Source organism: Hippocampus comes, unplaced genomic scaffold, assembly GCF_001891065.2.
Source record: "Hippocampus comes isolate QL1 unplaced genomic scaffold, H_comes_QL1_v1.1 scaffold132, whole genome shotgun sequence".
Classification (NCBI taxonomy): Eukaryota; Metazoa; Chordata; class Actinopteri; order Syngnathiformes; family Syngnathidae; genus Hippocampus; species Hippocampus comes.
Genome location: NW_017805467.1, coordinates 2,321,334 through 2,337,126, shown reverse-complemented (window position 1 = coordinate 2,337,126; position 15,793 = coordinate 2,321,334). Strand labels below are relative to the sequence as shown.

The window sequence follows — 15,793 nt, the reverse complement described above, 5'->3', positions numbered from 1 at the left end:
GTGTGTGTGTGTGTGTATGTGTATGTGTATGTGTGTGTATATATATATATTTTTTTTTTTTATCCCAGTCTTGTACTACAGTTTAGTTTGGCATGACGTGTGTGTTTGCTTACAGGTCTACCCAGATTAAGACATACTCATGGGATAATGCCCAGGTGCTGCTGGTTGGAAATAAGTGCGATATGGACGATGAGCGCATGGTGAGTGGAGACAGAGGCCGGCAGCTGTCTGAACATCTCGGTGAGTACACACATATACGCTGTGCAAATTTGTGATTCACCATGTGCATTCAGCCTCTCTCTGTCATTTATTACTCTATTCACAGCCTGGAACCCTGTTTGTGGTAACGCTTGGCTGGATTTACACTACAGTATATGATTCAAGTCAGCTTTTTTTTTCCAAGTCTGACAGAATTTGATGTAATGCGAACATAGGCAACTGGTCCCAAACATGTCCTAAAAACTAATGAATAAAGTTTCTTAGATTTAAAGGAATTATTATTTTTAATCTTAATCTACATTGCAAAATGTGCAATCGTGATCATTTGGATCCCTTCTCACGCAATGAACTATTCCATCTTCTTACTGCACATGTGCGGAATTGATTTAGCAACTTAATAGCAAAATAAACTTGATGGTGCACTGGTGGAGGAAAACGAAGCAGCGTTTAGAAGAAAAAGAAGAGTAAAACTAGCACTTCATAAAAAAAATAAAAATGAAAAATTTTAAAACAATGAAAGATTTCAAGTAGACTTGACACGGATCTGATTGACTGGATCTAAAATGTTAGATTACACAAATTTCAAAAAATCAATCAATGACATCACAGATCAGATCTGCAAAATAATACATTACAGCAAACACAACCTCGTTCACTCCGGGGTTGTTCTGTGCTGCCATTGTGTATATGTGTGCCCGAAAGAGAATCTTTTTTTTTTAAGCCATGTTGCGTGTTGTGAAGCCTTTCTGTTGGCAAAGTTCCGTCTCCGTGGCCTCGGCCATCCTATCACAAAGTAATAGCGTTCGTGTAGTTTTTTTTCCCTTTTGTTTTGACTGGTTAAAAAGTCTTAAAGCCATTTTATTTACATAAAAAGAAAAAAAACTAACAACACAATGTGTGTTATCTCTTTAATATTTAACATCTCTTTAATTCAAAATAGCTTTCATCACTCAGCGTAAGGTTACTTCCTCATAGCCACCGACATTCAGCCAGTCACAAATGCAACCAGATGGCAGACCTGTTGTTTGAATAAACACGGAAAGAGCTCCATTGCTGACAGACACACTAGACTTCTGCTTAGCGAGGATCTGAGCTATAATGAGGTCATACCGAACTTGAGATGAGCTATTCTCATGATGCGATGAAATATAAATGTGAATCAATACAATTTGTGTAGATAAAGTCGAATCGGCACAGTTACGCCAGAGCCACACAGCTTTGAAAATGGAAAATGGGCCAGGTTGAAACTGGACAAACAATGTAAAACAAAATAATCTTTTCAGTCTTTGGACTTGTACCATACAGCCAGCTTCTAATATAAACCAAAAAGGAGCAGGCGTAACTGAGGTTTAAATATTGTTTCAATAAATATATTGCTCCATCTTCTGATCGAATCTGTGATCGAGTATGGGTTTTTTTTCCCCCAAACTTGCTGATCGAACCCAAAATTGATGATTGTGTAAAGTCTAGTTTCAATGTTTTTTATGGTGCCACCGAATGTGTGTAAAACTAGAGCTAGAAGCTCTTGCCCTTTACAATAAGCACTGCTGTCAGTGTCAGCTGAGGAGGATGGGGTCGAGGTGAAGTGAAGAGTGACACAAGTAACACTCTTATTCATCCAACCATCCATTTTCTAATCTGTTTACCCTCACATCGTGTGAGCGTGCTGGTGCCTATCCCAGCTGTCTTCGGGCAGTAGGCAGGGGACACCCTGAACTGGTTGCCAGGCAGTCGCAGGGCACACAGAGGCGAACAACCATTCGCACTCACAGTCACACCTAGGGACAATTTAGACTTATCCATTAACCTGTCATCCATGTTTTTGGAATGTTGGAGGGAACCGGAGTACCCAGATAAAACCCACACAGTCACAGGGAGAGCATGCAAACTCCACACAGGAAGGCCAAAGCCGGAATCGAACCCGGCACCTCTGCACTGTGAGACTGATGGTTGATGGTGATGTTTAAATTAAAATTGAAGTCTCTCAGTGGCCCTTGCATCCCTCCTTTTTTCTGCATGCGGGCCTCCAAAGAAAAAGTTTGAACACCGCGGCTCTCGACATCAGATGGAGTTAATGCCATCCTATTAAGTCTGACAAGTGTTTACCATTCTCTGGTTAACTGAACTAAACCATATTATGTTTTGCGAAATTAACAGAAGTCATTTGAAACATCACACCAGTTCTACACAGATGAGCCCCATGAGCGTTCAGCATTTTTGTCCTTTTCCCCCGTTCCAGGTTTCGAATTCTTCGAGGCCAGTGCCAAAGACAACATCAACGTAAAGCAGACCTTTGAGCGCCTGGTCGACATTATATGTGAAAAGATGTCAGAGAGTCTGGATGCTGGTGATCCTGCCATCACGGGGGCCAAGCAGGGCCCCCAGCTAACAGAGCAGCCTGCTCCACCACACCAGGACTGTGCATGTTAAAGATGCCCATCTGCTCCCTTTTTCCATTGTCCATCACCCTTTTCACCCACTTTCCAGCTTCCTTCTTCTGAGGGAGGACCATTGGCTGGTGGTCCCGGGAACCATCTTGTAAAAGTGTTTGAAATTTTGAAATTCTCTCAGCAATCAGCTCTTGAGGTGCTTTTGTTTATGTTTCTCCCCCCCAAAAAAGAGTTGTAAAATCGTTTTTTTTTAAATGTATTATTATTTTTAAATCACCCCATCATGTTTCAGAGTCAATTCAAAGTGAGGTTTTTAAAGATTTTTTTGTTTGTTTTCGTGTGTGTTTAAAAGGATTTGATGGCATCCATCCACCATCAGAGTGCCATTTAAATCCTTTTGATGTTTACAGTACCTTTCTGTTTGTTGATCTGGTGAACAGGAAGTCAACGATGGAGTCTTGTTTTGCGTACTCGGTAGGAAGTACCGCTCCACCCGGGGTCCATTTCACAAAGCAGGTTCAGTGAAAACTCTGTTAACCCTGAAATAGGGGGAACTCCGAGTTTTCCGTGTCAAAAAGAGAGGTAACTCAAACCAGAGAAAGAGGAGTAACACGAGTCTGTTTCAAAGAGAGAGGTTACTTGAGCTCTCAGTCAGTTACCGTAGTAACAGACTCTGTGAAACTAAACTGGTCCCGGGACCAAGTTTTTCCTCAATGAACCCACTCTTTCAAAGCCACACGCTCCATTTAATTTCCTCTGATTGAATGAATGATCGAATAAGATTTTGGCATAGCCTAGCTCTGCCGTCTGCCTTCAAAAAAAATGAGTCACTATATGAGAAGTCCATTAAGCACAGTAGGTTTGGGACAAACAGGCCATGTCCTCTTGAAAAGGATCCTGTGGATGAAGGTGCAGCATTACCGCAAAGAGAATTAAAAATTCATCGAGATGGTTATCAGACCGCGCATAGATGTTTTAGCATTTGCAGACAATTATCTTTTTGAGCGGTACCGTTTCATGTCACAGTCCATCATCATGCACAACCTAATCTGTCCGTACATTTACAACATGACCAATCCTTGTCGTGCTTTCACATCCCAGCAGATTGTGTATTGCATCCATCTTTGCAAATGGAGTTGGTTTTTGGGGTTTTTTTTGTCACTGAGCAATTAAACAAGGCAACTATATGCACGGTGGTCAGAAAAGTGTGTTATGCCTTGGCACAGTTTGAGCAATGTTTTTATTTTTCATCTTTAGCTGTTGCCAAGTGTGCATCTACCCCGTAGGATTGCACCTAAATAAAATAAATTAATGGGCCTCCATTCAAGCAGTTTTCCCGTTATATTATTGGATTTGCAAAGGACTATGTTGAATCTTAGGCATTGCTATGTTCTCCCTCAACTGCAGCAACTGCAGCAATGTTGCACGTTTTCCTGAGAATGTGTTCAAACTCGCTGTATGAGCGCATTATTTCCAGTTCTTCTAGGGTAAAATACGCAACCCTCCTCTTCGCCGTTGCTCTAGGTGAGTAGATCAACTCAGAGTTCAGGATTAGACTCGGAGTTTGTTGAACCTGCTTTGTGAAACAGACCGCTGAAATGCAGCTGTGTTCATTTTCTTATACATTCACGTATGAATATGTGTGTCTCACATTGTGTCTGCATGTTTTTTTTACATTTCTCAAATGTTTTTGTATTATTGTGTATTGTATTATTTTACTGCATCAAGAACTGGGTAGAAGAAGATATAGAGAAAAGGGAGTTGACAAAATAGCATTTTATTTAATTGTATGTATTTCAGGTGTTTATATAAGACTATTGTATAAAATATATAAATATAACAAATGTATACACACACACACACACGCACACATATAGGTTTCTGGAAGTAAATTTTTAAAAGATATGCAGTTCTATGAAGATAGTATTATATGCATCAATCAGGTCTTAGTTGTGAAGTTTGTATGGATGGTTTGTGTGCAATTGACTCCTTACCTCGTGTCCTGGTCAGTTTGGTTCATGCGGCTTTGCTGCGATGTTGTAAAATCACTAATTTAACACTTGAAATTTTACTTTATTCAATATAAATTTGTCAATTTATATTTATCATCCAATCTGAATGCAGCTGCTAATAAAACAAATTGAAAAAAACTAATATTAGGAATTATTATTATATTTAATGGACAATGTACCAAAGCTTCAAATGATCTTGGAAATATTATGGATGTAACATATTTAATATGATGGTGCTGAACAGACTTTAAATTGCCTCATATTTTCACAGAATAGTATTTATCATAGGGTAAAAAAAATTCATGTCGATCACCTCGACTGGCTTGTTTCTTTCATTCCCGTCATCTGGTTAGATGCCCATGTGGTTTATCAAATATTAAAATGAAGACATGCCCTACAGTTCAAACAATTCAGCACTTTATGAAACAAAATCAGCAGTTGTTGGTTAAAAAAAAATAATGTTATGATGGTTTCGCTCCACACAAGTTTGGGTCATTTTATTTCATTTCATTAAAGCTTTTTCAAGTTTACCCTGCTCCCTCGTGAGAATAAACTCAAAGAATTGAGGACAAAGCATGAAACGTTTTTTTTAATTAAATAAAATAAGGCATTTTTCCATCCTTTCTGTTTTGAGGCATGCATTTTATCAGTTGTCAACATGTCAGGTTATAATGTACCAGTCAGAGAGCGAGTGATGATTTTATTTATGCTAATAATCAAGACAAACTTGCAAGGAGACTAATTTTGTCCTTCTGGTGGTGACTGTTTCTTTTCCGAACTGTTAAAATGAATCCTCCTATCTCGTGTCTTCCTCTCTTTATGAAACAGAAGTGTAAAAATTGTACCTTTGACTCTTTGATGTCGTGTTCTATTGACTCAGGCTTGCAAAAAAAGAAAAAAAAAGAGGAGAGGGGGAAAAAAAACAATGTTGGTAACAACAAAAGAGCCATGTTGCTGTATTTCTGCATTTATATCACCAGGCCTGCTTGAGGATGAATATTTCAGTTACAGTTACAAAGCAACACAGTAACTACAACAAAATGCCATCCAGCTCAGCAGCACTTGCTGACTTTAGATCCTGACGTGCATTTGGTCTTGTCTCATTGCCTATTCCACCCAGCCCCTTCACACCTTCAGTTTGGGCCAGTAAGATTAAAGAATATGCTGTTGTGTTTTTATCTGTGCTTTGTGGTAAAACAATAAAAGCATTACTAACTGAAAGTGCACTGTTGTTTTTCTTTACGCTTGACACTGATTGGCCAACTATCGTGCTGTGTCATTCATCGACTCATTTAATACATGGAATTCACAACATATCTCAAAGGTATTAAACATGACAACCAAAAATCAATTTAAGCTTCATTCAGAACTTAGGTTATTCCAGAATGGGAGGGCATTTCACATGCCACCCATCCACCCATTTTCCGAACCGCTTTATCCTCACAAGGGTCGCGGGGGATGCTGGAGCCTATCCCAGCTGTCTTCGGGCAGTAGGCGGGGGACACCCTGAACCGGTTGCCAGCCAATCGCAGGGCACATAGAGACGAACATTCACACTCACAATCATACCTGGGGACAATTTACAGTGTTCAATCAGCCTGCCATGCATGTTTTTGGAATGTGGAATGAAACTGGAGTACCCGGAGAAAACCCACGCAGGCATGGGGAGAACATGCAAACTCCACAAAGGAAGGCCGGAGCCGGGATCAAACCCACGACCTCTGCACTGTGAGGTCGACGTGCTAACCACTGGACCACCGGGCCACCGTGCCACCCATCAAATTTTAAATATTCCACATACAAAATACAAAAATATGCAGTTTCTGAATAAAATTACTTGTCCTGAGATCAAATCTAAAAATGTTTTTAAAAACTCATAAAAAATGCTTGAAAAGAGTTTTTAAAATACCAAATAAGTCTGGAGTACTCCCCTTAAGTGCTATTTCGCTCTTGTCCTACACCCCCCCCCCCAACTCTCAGATAAGACAGTTACAATGAAATTTAAATATATTTCTTTTTTATACATACCGGTAATATTTTAAATAAGAATTATTATTCATGGGAACTTGTGTCCCACCACATGCATAAATCCCTGTTGCCATGACCTTTTTAGCAAGATAGTAGAAGAAGAAAGCAGTGAATCACATGATACGCTGGACTTGACACCAACAGTTTTCAAAAAGAATGGATAGAGCAAAGCTATGTCCTCTCTTCTATTTTTCACACGGGGATGCCTTCCACACAATTCTGAATTAAAAGCCAGCTGGGATAGGATTTCCTGATTTTCACCCACAACCTTTATAAGGACAAGCGCTATAGAAAATGGATGAATAGCTTTTATTATTAAAGGCATAAAATTAAGCTTCATACGCCAGTCCTTGTGAAGCAAAAATTGTACTGTTGACTAGCCAGCAGATGAAGGCAGAGATGTGCCGTGAACAAAAAAAGCTACCGTCATTTGAAGAGAAAATAAAATATAACACAATTGAAAACAAACAAGTAAAAATAGACACTAAAAAACTACTAACTATATTGTGCACATTTCTAAATATGTCTGCCGATACGGCTTTGTTTATTTTTTCCATTTTTTATTTTTTGAATGAATACAGAATTTAGGAAAAAACCACAAAGAAGTGAAATAGCAAAACATGACTCAAAATGTGGCGAAGGATTACTTATATGAAAGACAAAACCTCCATTACAATTTAAATTATTTCATTGAAAAACAATCTTGTGTTGAAGTAAAAATGTTTACAAAATGAAAGCATACAGAATTTAATAGAGCACAATTTATTTCACAAGATAAACAGAATTAACTGCAGGTTTGGGATGAGATCCCGAATGCTGAAATAGAAAACTTGAACACTGGATGACATGTCATACACAGCTAATTAATTGCATAATGTGACACTCAGCTGCTGGCTACATTCGAGGTTGTCAACAACATGCAAAAAAAAACATCAGTATGTGCACCTGGGAAATGTAATACCATCCAATCAATACATGTTTCTCTGTAAAGCTTGCAGTGGTGACAAACTGCATTGCAACATTATGGGTGGGGGTTCAAATGGATAAAATAGATATATTAGCTCAGTATTATGCTGTGCATTTTTACACCACCCTACACAACCATAAAATTCATACCTTTGATGTAACATTGTTTCTAAAAGTAACAAATAATCATCCAGAGGATCCTTAACTTGTAAGTCATCGGCTAACAGAATAGCAGTCAAAATGACAGTAAATATTTGTCTGAAAAACACTCAAATAAATATTAAACAATCAAATGAAAAATATTAAATTTGGCGGTAAGTGAGCGTACGTTGAAATGTCCAACGGTGATGGTACTAAGGACCACTTGTAACTGTACAGGTGCACCTTATGTTGTAACCATAGAGTACATTTGACGCATAACACTGCAAATATGAATAAATGTATGGTCCTCAGAGCAAGTCTCCTAAGTGCCCACCACATTACTTTCTTGGACGTCTGACCATGAATGTTTGATAAGCGCCTTATTTTAGAAACCCAGATTTGTTAATAAAAGCTGCCTTGTGATACATGAAGTCGAGTGACATCACTGTACAACACACACTGTCCACTAATGAGTATATATAGAGCATTGATCCTTCAGGGTCCTCCTTGTCAAGAGCAGTGATTCCCAATTACTGTGCCATGAAAACAGGAAATTATCCAATTTCACCTAATTGGGTCCAAAATTAGTGACGGTCTGAACAATTAAAGGGTTTTCTGTTAAATAACAAAGCACAATTATCTGTTGCCATTCATACAACAGAGTACAGTAAAAGTTTTAGGAAGGCTCCCTCTAGTGGCATACGACAGAAACACTGAATTCAATATTCAAATGATACAAGTCTTTTCAATTTTAATACATGACAGTACTTGGTGTCCCACGTGTCGAATTCATATAATATACAATCAATGATTAGACTTTTGGGGAATAAAACTTCTGGCTTATCTTTTTGCTTTTTAGGACTTTGGACTACTAGCTTACTGTATTTTTTTAATATTGGTCATTATTGTGGAGCTTGGAGAACCACAAAAATTGAAAACCATTGTATGCAAGCGTTTGCCATTTTTTACAACCTAACTATTGTGAACAATTGTCATGATTTCAGTCTGTATGCTTTTGGTGATATTTTAGTTTGTTGTTGTCCCGTGAGATTTGTCTCATGTAAAATTGGCCTCTTGTTGTGAAAAGCTGGTCTAGTGCACCTGAACCTCGTGTGGTAACAGCTGACAGCCACTGTTGACGTGTGTGAGGACTTTCTCCTTGAGCTGGGCCACTTGCTCTCTGAGGACGTTGGCCGTAGACGCCAAGTCAGTGTTTTGGTTCTTCAGCGTCGTCACCTTGTCCTCCAGCCTGGAGATCCGCTCCAGCTTGCGTCTGCGACACTTGGAAGCGGCGATCCGGTTCCGCAGCCGTTTCCTGTCGGCCTTGATCCGTTCTTGCGAGTCCATGTCGACGGGAGACAGCGGCGGGCTGTCCCCGAAGCTCTGCACGTCCGGCACCGTCTGAGGCTCCTCCTTGGGCGGGTGCGCTCGGCTGGAGAGCTCCGGCTCCGCCGAAGGCGCTCCGGCGAAAAGGTGAGGCGGCGGTGGGGGTGGGAAAGGCACCGTGTCCGTGGAGTAGTTGACGGTGGTCTCCGAGGGCCCGCTGCCGTAGCTGTTGAGGTTCGTATACACGGGCAGATCCAGCTGCGTCGTAACCGCGGCGATGTTGATGTTGGGGACCAAATCCAAAGTGCCGTTCGCCGGTCCCTGGTTCTGCTTGTGCAGATCCTCCAACGCCTTGACGAATCCCTCGGCGAACTCTTGCTCGTCCGTCACGGGCTTTGGGAACAGGAAGTGGGAGCCACTCGACGTGGTGGTGACCATCCCGTTGGACTGGATGATCAGCCTCTCCAATTCCGGCGAGGACAGTTTGAGCAGCCCCAAATCCGAGGGGCCCAAGATGCCGTCAACGTCGCGAAGGTGGGGCTTAATCTCTGCGTCGCTCAGAGTCAAGTTAATATCCTTCTTCATCATTCTTTTGGAATCTTTCTCTTTCTTTGACACACCTTTAGCACTGTGGCAAGGCCATAACCTGTCAGACTAGCTTCGGGGTGAACAGTTAAACAATGCTCACTTCTGCTGCTGGCAGCTGGATGCGAGCAATGCTGGCGAGCCGACGCCGCCTGGAGCTTTTCTATGCGCATAAATTGCGTTACGTCACAACAGCGCGTGCGCAGTAGCAGTCAAACGCGTCTGTCTCAATTCGATATCAATGAGTTCGTCCATAGATAGGAGAGAAGGCAATCGTCTCACTCTGCTTTGATTTTTAGTGAATACAGCTATTACATAATTAGGAATCAACCAATATGCACAATGTTCACGGGATTTCTTATGTAATATGCAAATACTGTATTGTTATAGACCTGTTTATTAATGTGTCAAACTCAAGGGCCAGATTCGGCCTGCCACATCATGTTATGTATCTCACGAAACTAAATAAAGTGACTGCTATATGTTTCTTGTAAAATAGATATGTTGTTTTCATTTTGGTGGAAAATGATTCATTTTGTCTCAAGTTACTCACAAATTAACCTATTCACCGTAAAATCTGGGCTTGTTTTGTGAAACAAAACAAAAAATATGACTGTATTCCATTGTGTGCGTTCATGGTTATTTGTATCTTCTGCCATTGGAAGAGTATTTAACTGTTCTGTCTGTCGCGATACGTGGCTGATAGATGGATGATAAATGAGTGAATAAAGACTCATTTTTGGGCAAATTAAGTGGGAATCACTGACATGCGTCACTTGTATTGCTTGTCTATTTATGACAGATGGAGTTCAGTTCACACATAGTGGTAAGTTGTTGTACAAGACAATGACCAAATATAGGAAAAATGTTCCCAAACATCCCATCTCTTGGGCGGTTTTATACATTAGGGTTTTATTAAAACCAAAAGAAACACACTTGAATCCCCAACAATGATGTTCAAAACGAAATTGTGGCTACAGAACTATACTTGCAATGCATTTCCCAGCATTACCATCCTGATAACTGTTTTTTTCTAGTTTACTGAGCAAAAAGTGTGATATTTTCTTGCTCGGGGGAAGTGGAGACATTTTTTCTTTCATAAGATGCCACTGGCCATTAAAGAGTTACCAGACTTTTGTGCGTCACAGGTTGGCATCATCCACAACTGCAAAGCAATGCGCGGGAGGATCATGTGACGGAGCCTGTGATGTCAGGTTTCTATAGAAATGTGGCGGAAATGGAAGGTGCTCATTTTCGAGTGCTGTTGGGGAAGCTTGTTGAGGCTTAAGCATTGTAAGAAACACTCTTGGGTTTTCAGCCTATAATAGACATTTGCACCTTCCACATGTTAAGACACATTCACGGTCATAGGTTTGCTCACGAGTGTATCTGTCCAAATTTGCAATTTTAATATCAAATAAGAAGGTTTGTTCAAACACTTGCAACAATCCACTCAGCTCTACGGAGAAATGGATAGGTCAAGGATGAATACAGAAATAACGATAGGAGGTATGAAATATGGAGAGAAAAATGAAATGTAATTCTATAACTATGTTGTACATCTTGGTATACTTTGCGCCCATTGATAAAAATAGGCCTTCGATGACGTGTGCAGCCTCTCTGCATCAGCAACTGCAAGTCGCCTTCATTCTCATACTGCAAGAGCCCTGGAGGAAAAAGAGAGAGCGAGTGTGTGCGTGTGTGTTTGGCGCATCGGTGGTTACCAAGGCAACACAAGTAGTGTGACGCAGGTAACAGCAGCAGAAGAAAGGAAGGTGATGATTGGCTGGCAACTCCTGATACTGAGATGAACCTTCCTAAATGAAAACCATAAACACACACGCACACACTGATATTTAAATGTACTTTTCTAGCATCTTCTGACCTCAGAAACACATGTGAACTGTGAACACATCCTAAGTAACATTAAAAAATATACTTTCTTAGATTCAAATGCGACTCAACTACACTATGCTTATATATCTGATGACACATATCACAAACACAAAATTTAGTTTCGAACATTATGTTATGTCGGCTTACTTCTCAGTAAGGGCCCCCTTTGTTGACAGGGTGGTAAGTGGGTGGTAACTGTGTGATATTTAACCAATTGAAAAATGTACAACAAATGTGTCGATGGGGCGGCATGCTTGGGGCACCCCACAAAGTCTTCCCATTTTTACCCCCAGACTGCCGCTCCTGTTCATAGTAGTTATGTGATATGGAGTATATGAAATTATGATACACTTTCCTCTTCTTGTTGGGTTGAGTAATTGATGGGGTTATGGAAAATCAGATGCAAGACGAATGCAACTTTTCTTTGCGTTTGCACTATATAGCTCAGGGGTGTGCAACTGGTGGCTCATGGGCCGCATATCAGAATCAGAATTGTCTTTATTGACCCATTATGTAGAACACACAAGGAATTTGCCTCCGGTACGACAGACTACACTAGTATTATCAATAATAAGCAACTACTGTACAATAAACAAGGACATGACAAATAAGTATCCCCTGATTTAAAAATAAATAAATAATCAAATTTATTATTATAAACGTTTTTTCTCTTCTGCAGTGGACCCCCACATAGATGTGGCTGCGCACCCGCTTATTTGCCTATTCTTGGAATTTTTTCAATATTTTATAATTTTTTTTTGGTTTGTTTTTTTTCCAAGTGGAGCAAATCAGCATTTACCAGTGTTTTTCGTCATTTCGTTTGTTTAAAAAGAAATATAAAAACATGACCAATGCATATTGTCAATAATACATGGATTTTTTTTCCATTTGTCCCACTCGCTGTCCACTCTATAATTTTAAATTGGAATGCTACTATTATGACCTAGCATGAATGACCTAGGCTTCACCGGGTCTTATACTGCCCGAAACTACAAAGTGAATATGCCAATTTTATTTTTTGGGGGGGGTGGATTTGGAATAACATGCCAGACAAACATAGTATGTGTATAATATGTAATTACACCTAAATAACAATTTTTAGTTACCGGTAATTAATTTTCAGGGGAAAAAAATGCACAAGATGAGTTCTTGGACTTAATGTTGGTTTGCTGTTCAGCAATTTTGTGACATCTTTGAATGATATTTTTATGCATGAGAGCCCTTTGCACTGGAAAACAAAAATCACAGTGTGTGGTTTTTTTTTTAGTGAGTGAATCTTTACTCGATCAGTTACTCACATAGTTTTGCCCTGTTACTTAATTACTCAATTTAACCAAACAATTTAAGTTTCTACTGCAAGGCTCCTAAAGCTATAAGTAAGTTTATTTTTTTAATAACATTTACAGAATGGAAACACCCTTGGCATGAACCATAAGAGACTGTGAGCAAGGTCACATATAAGGTCCAACATCTATGACTTTCGGTCACACATTCCATCATCCTATAGTTTTCCCAGAGTGCTACTAAAACCGCAAAGGTGGGACCAAGCCCACATTAACATTCTTTTTCACTTCCTGTAGGCACAACAAACAATTGTTCCAATATTTTCTACCATACAGTGTTGATGCATTTTATTCTGATAATCTGCTGGATCAAAATGAGTGCAAACCTTTAAACAAAACCGCTTTTATTTGCCTGTTCTCATGTTCATACATTACTTCACTTTTCTAGTGACAAATAAAAGAAATAACAACCATTGAAGCAACTACATTTTTCCCCTCTCATCACAAATCTTCACCCAAGTGCTTGAACTGAAGTTTTTCATGGCCGAGGGTAGCCAGGCAACTGCTCCACCTGTTGTGAAACTCCGGAAACAAGATAACACAGCAAATCAATGAAATCGGTGGTAAACACAGAATGTGGTATTAGCAGAAAGGAGAAACTAAAGAGCAAAATTGAGAGGGGAAAAAGAGAATATGCATGCAAATGAAGTTGCAGCTTTGTGCTGTAAAACTACACTCGAAAAGAGAAGCTGATAAAACTAGAAATCCAAATGTTTAATCCAGTGCATCACATGACAGAAAACTGTTATGTGTATAAAGAAACTAAACACATAGCCAGTACATTTTAACAATAAGCATTCTGCCAGTTGCGAGTGATATGCTGAGTTAAGGATACAATAAAATAAAATGGAATTAAAAAAAGTAAATCACATCTTTCTGGCAGTAGAAAAAAAAAGTAATTCCAGGCATCGTGTTTCAGCTTGACCATTTGAGTGTTGGTTTTATATTGGCGTGGTGAGGAAGAGGCCTGTGTGCTTCGCTGATGATGCATCATGTCAGTGTTGGTTCTTCATCCCTTGTGGTTTGCCTGCTTTCTTATCCGTCTGCTGCTGACCTCGTCCAGGGCCGCTCATTCCTCTGCCTCGACCGCCAAACAAACCTGGCGGGAAAAAGACAGCGAGGGAGAAAGCTAGATTACCAAAACAAACTTGTAAGAAATCATTTCATTTACAAAACAATATATCTCGGATATTAAGACGACACTTTCCATAATTAGTTCTTATACAATGTTCAGCACCAGGTTTTAAAACACAATTATGTGATGTGATACAACTAAGTTCATTCTTATCTACTCGTGCCACTCTGGTTGAAATTATTTTTGGAGAGCAGTAAAACGGAAAAGGGGCTTAAAAATATGCTCAGCTCTCAAAAAGTAAAAACACACGGGTCGTCCTACCGCTTCCACTGTATTTAGTTAACAGTAGAGATTGTGTTGTATCTAGTTGCAGTATATACGAATAATATTTTTATTTTCAAAGCACCCCTAAAAACATGTTAAAATCAAGAGCACAGGTCTTGAGATCACACACTAGAGACGCAACCAAGTGTATTCTAGCTAGTGAAATAGCAGGATATGAAAAGCTCACCTCGACCCACTCCTCCTCTTCCTTTGCCCTGCTGTTTGTTCTGCTGGGCACCTCCCCGCCCACGACCCTTCGACACCACCTCCTCTTTCACCATATCGATGATCTCATCCGGGATTCGCAGATACTTGATGGTGCTTCCTCGGATGTAGCACTCGGGCATGCGCCAGAACTTGTCACCATCCTGGGATAGGTAAGTCAAGTGTCATACACAGTGTACGGTGCTTTGAAAAAGGATTCATATCTCTCAAAGTTTATCACACATTTTGACCTTACAATTACAAACTTGCCCCAAAATACAATGTTGTGAAATTAACTGCCTTCAGAAGTTTTTTCCCCGAAATTTCCCATTATAAGTCAGCAAAACGGGCATCCATCAGTGTTGACAAAATGCCCATCTCTGTAAAGAAAGTGTTGAGAGCAGACAAGGGTTAGTTGTACCCGAGAGGTGCAAATGACTTCTCGCAAGTTGATGTTCATCCAGTTATCACAGCTGACCAGGTGGCCGTTGTACGTCTCGCCATTTTTCAGCTCCACCAGCTATTGAGAAAATGAAACAAAAAAACAATGACAAACCACATGATGCTGCTCTTTGTTTTCCTCATTAAAATACAAACTAACTAAATGCTGAATTTAAGCTTACACAGGAAAGCAAAAAACGGTTAGAATTGCTGTGTTGTTGCTTCATTGCTGTGCTAATGCATAATAGTACACAGGAATGAATTCAAGCTCACCATTGGATGGTTCTGGGCAGTCTTCAGCAGAGACAATGGAAGCTGTAAAACGAAAAAAAGCATTACTTTTGACTGTAACAGTATTTGAATTGAGTAACAATAAACAGGTCCTCTGGTCCACTCGACATTCAGTTTGGTTAACGGCTCCCCACATAAGGCGCTGAAACAAGAAGATGATTTGCAGCTCCACTGAAAACCTTCCAGAATTCACTCATCAGAAGCCCTTAAACAAATGTTTTATCCTATTTTATGACTTTACTGCTAACCAGCTAGCCACCGATCACTTCGTGTCGTCATGTTCCTGCTACACTTAGCTCCATACACATCCATGCACACTAGCCAAGATTTTTTTGTTTGTTTTTTTGCCGTGAAGATTGCATTACATTTTAAATAACACCACAATGGAGTACGTACCATTATGATAGTCTATGGTTAAGATCTTTTATCCGATTTCAGAGTCAGACCACAGCGTCAGACATACGAATACACGATTTGTCTTCGCCTTCTTCTCTGAAAGTGTTTAAAGGCGGATTATGACTATAATATCAGCTACTGCACTCTACAGTCCTA

General features: G+C 39.9%; 3 protein-coding genes across 3 annotated transcripts in view; 1 reads left to right on the top strand and 2 right to left on the bottom strand.

Moving 5' to 3' along the window:
• Nucleotides 1-5,842, top strand: part of rab3ab (RAB3A, member RAS oncogene family, b) — a 14,011-nt gene extending 8,169 nt beyond the window's left edge. The window contains exons 4-5 of the mRNA XM_019875170.1: nt 116-240; nt 2,459-5,842. Coding sequence (XP_019730729.1) covers nt 116-240; nt 2,459-2,649 — 316 coding nt within the window. The 3' untranslated portion in view covers nt 2,650-5,842. The remainder of the gene's footprint in view (nt 1-115; nt 241-2,458) is intronic.
• A 1,551-nt stretch (nt 5,843-7,393) lies between these two features.
• Nucleotides 7,394-10,361, bottom strand: LOC109518975 (transcription factor jun-D). The gene has a single exon (XM_019875168.1). It carries the CDS (start codon nt 9,668-9,670, stop codon nt 8,849-8,851), a length of 822 nt encoding a protein of 273 aa, XP_019730727.1. The 5' UTR covers nt 9,671-10,361; the 3' UTR covers nt 7,394-8,848.
• Nucleotides 10,362-13,233: 2,872 nt separating this feature from the next.
• On the bottom strand, nt 13,234-15,762 carry lsm4 (LSM4 homolog, U6 small nuclear RNA and mRNA degradation associated). The gene is made up of 5 exons (XM_019875174.1): nt 15,638-15,762; nt 15,224-15,265; nt 14,931-15,029; nt 14,493-14,673; nt 13,234-14,005 (listed from the first exon to the last, which is right to left on the bottom strand). The coding sequence occupies exons 1-5, from the start codon at nt 15,638-15,640 to the stop codon at nt 13,902-13,904; spliced, it is 429 nt and encodes a 142-aa protein (XP_019730733.1). The 5' UTR covers nt 15,641-15,762; the 3' UTR covers nt 13,234-13,901.
• Nucleotides 15,763-15,793: the final 31 nt, after the last annotated feature.